The following is a 7,802-nucleotide window of genomic DNA, read 5'->3' as shown; positions in this document are numbered from 1 at the left end:
TACAGGAATGAGCTCATCTGAAATGACAAGTAGAGACAGAAAGGTGAAAGACACAGTGAGCATAAAATTGTGTACAGGGGAGTAAAAGTGTGGGAGAATTTCAGATAAACACAGACATAACCTGCATGCCAGAGTCATGCCATCATCAACATCTTGTGGTCCACCACAATACACTGCCAATAACTCTCTCTTTCTTTTTTCCACAGAATGGGACAAAATCAGGGCAAGGAGGGGGAGCCAGGGCAGGACAACAGCTCTGCAGGACCAGAGGAAAAGGGACCAAGCCCAGACCCTGGGGGGGCAACCGAGGAAGGAAATCCAACCATTGAGACTCATGGTGTAGGGAGAGATGAGGAGAAAGCAGCCGGTGGAAGGTTGGATGGAGGCCCAGGCAGGGAGTTACCATCACCTACACCAGAGCACAGTTTGGATTTTCATGATAAGGTGTGTGCTCCCACGGATGGGGGGGTTGTGGAGGGAGGGGATGGCGAGAAAGTGGGAGGAAGAAAGAGTAGCGAGGAAGGCAGAGCTGAACTGCTGGCTCCACAGCAGCTGAATGGAATCACACAGTCTAACAGCTGCCTGCAAGGCACATGGGAGGCTGGTGAACCTGATCACGAGAGAAAAGACTTGAAGAGTATGCTAGAAGACTATCTTGAACATCAGGAAAACCTCGGGTGTGACTTTCCTGGTAAAGACAAAGTTGAAAGTGCTTGCAAAGGAGAAAACAAGAGTAAGAATTGTGCTTCATATGTAACGGACGAAATGGAGTCTGCTTGTGGAGATGACGACAAGCTAAAGTGCCAGGAAGGGGACAGAAAACTAGATTTTGATGCTGCCTGTGATACTAGCCTAACAAATACAGGGCCTACTTTGGAGAGTCTGGAAAGGAAGGACATTTCAAAATCAAGTGGTGGGGACGCCAACCCCACCGCTCACTTTACGGTTCAAGACAAAGCTTTGCTCATTACCGAAATCGTAGACTTGAAGACCAGCATGACTGAATCACAAAACAAGAGGCCGTTTAACAAGCCCAGCACATCAAACCCCATGATGAACTCACAAACGGAGACATCAAAGGACATTACTGAGGCAATTCAGCTAGTCAAAGAAGGAATAAGGGAGAAGCCGCCAGAGAATCCAGATAAGATTGTAAAAGAAACCTTAAACGCGGAACAATCTTCCCCGAAGAACGTCAAAACCCAGGGGCGGTCAATGAAGGATGTCTGCGAAGCCAGAGAAAACGTTACATGGTGTCAGCCAACAGATGATGTCATGAAGACCAGATTTACTAGTTCATGGCTGGCAGGTGCGGATTTACAAAAAAAAGCTGTGAGCCTAGAACGAGCGCAGAGCCCAGAGGACCTCAGCCCCTTAGAAGTGGCATCCAAGTCACCTCAGGGTCACGCTGAGAGCCATCGACAAATATCTGCAGGCGAATTCACACAGGATGAGCTTCAGAAAGAAAGGCAATTTAATGTGTCAGACTTGGAGAGCCCTAGGACAAAGGAACCTTCACTTGAGAGATCACCCGCTGGAGGTCATAAAAACAAAGATGGCATAAGAGAGACTGAAGAAAGTGAAAATCTGGAATCTGCTTCAAAGGGTCTCTATCGTTCCCATGCAAAGAAAACCGAGATAAAAGATCTTTCTCTGCGTGGAACAGAAACGGAAGAGGGTTGTTTTGTGACATCTAATATTGCCAGTGTAAGTATGCTGGGTGAAAACAATCCCCAGCTACAAAGCTATGAAGATGAGAAATGTATTACATTCTCTGAAAACATTACTGATTCATACCCCCCTTCTAAATCTGATGTTCAAGTTATGCAAAAAGATGAAAAAGAGGATTCCCCTCTTTCAGCAAAGGCCAAAGTACACAGAGAGATAAGTCTAGAGTGGTTTCTGGCTGAAACGAGTCCACATGTAGTGATACAAACCTTTCCAGAGACGGTGAAGGATACTACTCATAGGATGGATCCAAAAAGTACATCTTCTTTAGGTGCAGTGATTGATGTAGAAGATGCTACTAAACAGCAGAGAAAGGAGGGAGATGCTAGCGCTAACTCGGGCGACTTGACATCAACGGAGAGAGACAAGGTCAGCAAGTCTAATCAGAATACCATCAGCGCAAAAACGGATGTGTGTAAGGAAACATCTGCAAATAGTTCCATCTCTGAGCTCATTGCTGGTCCTGAGACAGCTTCAAGTCCCATAGATGACAGGCTAGGCATGGACAAGAAAACAGAAGTCACTCTGTCTGGTTCTTCTCAACTCCAAGAGCAATGTTTTTTGAACATTTTAACAAATGCACCAACCCATTCCGTTTTAAACCAGACAGATGTATATGATCAGGTCCAGGATGGTTGTATTGCAGGAACTGCATTAGCAGACAGCACAGCAAACACATCTGCTGCACAAGATGTGCTACATTCCTCCTCCATGTGCAACCTAATAAGTATGCAAGCTAACGAGAAACAAGATAAAGAGCAGAACAAGCTGTCGACAAATTTTCATGTGTTAGAGGAGAAACATTTAAGCCAGCTGGACCAAAAGCTTGCAATAGAAAGCAACCTGACCACCATCATGGAAACGCCTCAAGGTGCGCAGAAAAGACATGTTTCGGATATGATAAAGGAAACTATTGAGTTGCAGAAAAAGATGAAAGAGTGGACCAAGCCAGCTGATGTCCGGGTTGATCTAACCTTAGATCCAACACAGTCTGTGAAAGTTTCACAGATGAAAGCAGCATTTGATCCACCAAAGAAATCACCTGACAAAGCACTAGAGAGAAAACCTTCAGTGAGAAAAGGTAGGAACATTTCTGAGAAGTATGTTATTAATGTAATGCAAGGACCCCTTGCTTGGCGGATAGAGAGATGGAGCAGGAACCCTCTGTGTTGGTTTCATATTAAACCAGACATATATTATATCATGCGTGTAGTACCATATTATTGTATTTAGACAATTAATCATATTTGTATTGCAAATCTATCTATCTATCTATCTATCTATCTATCTATCTATCTATCTATCTATCTATCTATCTATCTATCTATCTATCTATCTATCTATCTATCTATCTATCTATCTATCTATCTATCTATCTATCTATCTATCTATCTATCTGCATGCAACAAACAATGAAATTGTGCATTTCAGCATAATGGTGCCATCTTGTGGCAATATCAGTATAGGAAAATCAACATCAACATATAGGTTGTATCACAGTCGGGAAAAAAAGCCAAATAACGATCCAACGTTAATTGTGTTTAGAGCTCGTTGTGTCATAACTATGATACTATCAACTTACTAATCGACATAACCTAATGTTCACTGACTTCAATATATGCAATGACGTCCGCAACGCTAAACTGGTTCTACTAGTACGCGCGCAGTCACGTCGTCCACACTGAAGTTCATACCTGTTTACCCTCCGAATGGGCAGGGCTAAGATTATTATGTTTTGTGATTGGTGATCTTTGACGCCACTCATTGCCCATTTATCTAATCACGTTCTTCGTGGGGCGGAGAAAACAAAACAAGGCGTGGCTTCCGGCGAGTCTCGGACAAGTTGAGTGAGGCAGAGGCATAGGGAGCATTCGCGCGATCAGGGAGTGCTGCTGGGGAAAGCTGTCCAAAGAACAAAATTAAAGTCGGGCTTGGATATATTTTTTCTACGACAGCTGAGAAGGTAAGAATAGGCTTAAACTCAATCTGTCACCTAATTTTTATAATATGAGGCAAAGGCTGTATTGGTGTGCGTAAGTTTAAGAATCTGTCCATGCGAAGGGATCATGGCAGCGTGGATCAGGCCAGATGGGCTGATCTGCAGTGCTCGAAACGAGGGGATTGCTTTAACAAATTCATGTTTCATATCTGATCTGACATGCTTTCAGGGTGGAATATGTAATGCTTTGATTTGTATGGATAGATTAAGCAACCCTTTTGGCTCTGTTTAACAGCGTGGGAAGCCAAAGTTGCTGCATCTTGCTCTTTTTTTTAATTTTTTGAATATTTGAATAAAAGTAATAGAGAATCTTAGAATTCTTCAATTTTAAATGTTAGTATAGAATGTTAGAATTTTTGATTTGAAATGACTAGTGTGAAATGTACGAATATTTGTTTGTTTATCAGATTACAGGAACAGAGAGTGAGTGATCACTAAGCAAATAAGGCTAAAGTTTAACCACTTTAATTTGCCACACAAGCCAATGTGATCTATCTTAATTTTTTGGCAACTCCTATCTTTGTTTGCTGAAGTAAGTTGTTGGAACTGTCAGTCTGGTCTGGTTTGTCCTGTATTCACTGCTCAGAGCAAAACTGAAAGTTTATATCGGTATCAGATAGAAGTGTCAAGCCTAGGAACAAGTGATCTCCAGCAGATATGCAGAGTCATCAAGTTATTTTAATAAATCAATGAGTATGCAGAGGAAAATGTAGAGATATATAATGTGATTTATATCAGGGGCCTGGCCAAGACCCGTTTAAATCAATTGGTTGATCTTTGTGTAGGTGTGGATTATCTTGTCATCTGAGAGGGTGGATGCATTATGAACTATCTTTGAAACTTAATACAATGTGGTGTCTGTTTGAAAGGTTTCTTAAAGGTGCACACTGTGTAAATTTTAACAATTAAATTACTACGAAATGAACAGAACTTATTAAATATCATTGAAATGATGATACACTTGAGATGAAGACTCGAGTCAAGTCATATCAGTCTTTTAGATAAAGTTGTTTTATTCTACATGGAGTGTGTCACCCCTTTATTGGTGCTGCCATGTTGACTTCACACAATTGGTCTTGTCATACAGTTGACAGGGTCTCTAATAATGTTTAATGTAAAACAGAGCTGAGATTAATAATAAAATTGGGGCATTTTTAAAAAATCTGAATAAAAAACAGATAAATGTGAAGGCTAATTTTATAGCCTTCCCTTTTCTTTTTTGTGATTGCAAAAATGTTATAATTTCAACTAGAAATACAATAGCCTTTGGTAGTTTGGTTATCATTGTTCCATTCAGCGTGACTCAACCTCAGGTTACTGTCTGTCCCTGAAAAAAGTGTACTTGTATTAAAGGGATAGAAAAATGAGAATTTTTGTCATCACTTACTCACCCTCAAATTGTTCCAAACCTGTATGAGTTTCTTTCTTCCGTTGAACACAAAAGAAGATATTTTAAAGAGTGTTGGTAACCAGACAATTGACGGTAGCCATTGATTTCCATAGTAGAAAAAAAAACTATGAAAGTCAATGGCTACCGTCAACTGTCTGGTTTCCTTTTTTTTTTTTTTTTTTAAATCTTTTATGTTCAATAGAAAAAAAAAGAAACTCATAGGTTTGGAACAATGTGAGGGAGGGCGAGTACGTGATGACAAAATCTTTGGATGAACTATCCCTTTAACCTTAAATCATCTCAGAGGCAGAGAACAAGTGTTTGGGCTGCTACACCCGGTTAGTGCTTTAATATTATGTAGCATGCAGGGTTTTCTGTGGTTACCCATGTGTCAACCACACTGTAATATTGTCTGGCTTGTTTCAGTTTGACTCACTAACTTGCCAGGCAGCAGGAAAGAATAAAAAAGTGAAACCTCAAATACTGTGACACATTTTAAGGCATAAAAAAGTTTTGGAAATCTAAGAAATTCCAGATATATATTTGGATTGATGCTGTCTGTTTGCGGTATTTATAGACTGGTTATTTTGACTACGTTTACAATTCCATTTCATGGATTTCATGTATTAAGTTAATTTTTTTATTGAACGAGAAGGATAAAAGAACTCATTGTACATGGATGAAAGTACATTATGGTTTAGTTATAACCCTTTTTTATTTCCTTGTTTCAAGAGACCAGTCTTTGTTCTTTATTTGGTCATTGTTGGTGCCTGATATAGCTTGAGGCCACACTGAAATTTTGACATGGTAATGTTTGGGCTGGCCGTCAGAATGCATCAGGCTGTTTATGCATATGGACGTCATTGCATGGTCTACTCTCTGCCTGTTTCCTTGTGCTCCTTGGGAAATGGGTCAGGATGCTGGGTAAAATTAGTCAGGAGATGCAGGAAGTTGCCGCAAGGCTGGAGAGGATGCAGCTTTAGGAGTGTGTGTGTGTAAGAGAGATAGAGAGGAACAACTGGACATATATAGGCAGAGGGAATCTGTTGAGAGTTTTAAGGAAGTCTTGTTTCCTCTAAAGACCTGACAGTTTCAGGTTTCACATTTCACATTTACCAGTCAAGATAACGTTCCTGTGTTTGGTGCACGTCCTTTAGGTTGCATGCGTCAGAGTTGAGTTTTGCGATGGATAGCTCATCATCAGCAGGTATGCAGGGTTAAATGCAACCCTTTTTCAAGACCTGCAGCTATCATTAAACAGCATTTATCTTTTCGCTCATTTGAGCACTCATTTTAACTTCTATAATGAGGAAGATTTGCCCTATGTGACATTTACGGCAATTAGCAGGTTAGAATTGCTATGGAGGTTTTGACAGCTCAACCTTTTTTCTTTTTGTTGGTCATCTGAGTTGTGAGTTTCATGTGTAGAAGCTTATTATTTATGCATTAAAGCTCAATTCACAGGTTAAACGGGTAAAGATTAACCAGCATATGTATTCGCTTGTAAAACCTAACCGGATGTGAGGTGGCGACACGCGATAAAAGATATCTATTCCATTTTAATCAAAGTTTTTGTCCTAACTCGACGTTACGGCGATACGCAATGATTATTTTTTAGAAATGATTTCTGTATTTTGCAACGTTGCGGCTAGAACAACAACAAAGTATGACAATGATAATCTCAGATAATGTTTATGTGCTTTATTTAATGTTAAAAGCATCAAATGTGAGCTTTGTGTGGCCTTTTATAGCTGTATTGAAAGCAACAATGGATTATTCACCTCAGATCTTGTAAATAAATGAAACAAGAACTTTCATACTTCAAACTGTCAACTCAATGTGAACAAACAAGTGTATTCTATGACAAAGATTGTTTCTGTTACTCAGTATGTAGTTTTTTTTGTTTTGTTTTTTTTTTACTTTAAAATTGTTATATTTATGAATTTGATTATGTACTTATTAGGGATGCTAATGATTATTCGACACTCGCTCAGAGTCTTGCAGAACATGCAGATTCTCAGGTCTTCTTGCACTTCTGTAAAATTCTAAAACATACGGAACCGTCTGCTCTCTAAACACTCTCGGGGTATGGTGACATACACTGAACATTCTGAGCAACGCCGCTTCAAGTCGAACACAATTAACGATTTTTGTAATGTTAGACCTGATTACTTGCAAAATAGTTGGCTGTTGTTAATCAATGTAGCTGATAGCAGTGGCAGAGATTCTCATAGCTTGAGCTTGTGAAAGGCAGCTGTATCTTAGCTGAAATTCCATTACAATTGCCCTGGAGTAGGAAGAGGATTTAGGGGGTGTCATCCCTATTCTATATGCCCAATGGCAAATGGCAGGATCTTTCTGAGTAACCCATGACTCATCAGGCTGTTAGTATGCACTCATCATTTACTTGCTCTCATGTTGTCCAAAACCTGTTGATATTTTCTGCCACTGAGCATATTTTTGACTTTGACAATTGCATTCAATGTGCACTGAAACTTTCAAGCCTCTAAAAAGACACAAAACACCATGAAAGTATCATAAAAGTGGCCCAAAGGACTCATTCTATTCTCACTATAAGTCCACTTTTATTATATTTTCATTGTGCTTCTGTGTCCTTTTTTGAAGCTTGAAAGCTTCTGTCCCTATTCATTTTTACTGCCTAATTTGCATGGCTGATGCATTGAC

General features: G+C 39.9%; 1 protein-coding gene across 3 annotated transcripts in view; it reads left to right on the top strand.

Moving 5' to 3' along the window:
* Nucleotides 1–206: 206 nt before the first annotated feature.
* The window catches only part of coro1ca (coronin, actin binding protein, 1Ca), a 55,300-nt gene continuing 47,704 nt past the window's right edge, over nucleotides 207–7,802 (top strand). The window contains exon 1 of one of the 3 annotated variants that reach the window (XM_067405610.1): nucleotides 207–2,809. In XM_067405610.1, coding sequence (XP_067261711.1) covers nucleotides 208–2,809 — 2,602 coding nt within the window. In that variant the 5' untranslated portion in view covers nucleotide 207. Of the gene's footprint in view, nucleotides 2,810–3,575; nucleotides 3,692–6,194; nucleotides 6,325–7,802 lie in introns of those variants that run through there. The other 2 variants (XM_067405612.1, XM_067405611.1) reach the window with 2 other exon arrangements.

This window comes from Chanodichthys erythropterus, chromosome 13, assembly GCF_024489055.1.
Source record: "Chanodichthys erythropterus isolate Z2021 chromosome 13, ASM2448905v1, whole genome shotgun sequence".
In the NCBI taxonomy this organism is placed as follows: Eukaryota; Metazoa; Chordata; class Actinopteri; order Cypriniformes; family Xenocyprididae; genus Chanodichthys; species Chanodichthys erythropterus.
This window is presented reverse-complemented; position numbering and strand designations above follow the sequence as displayed.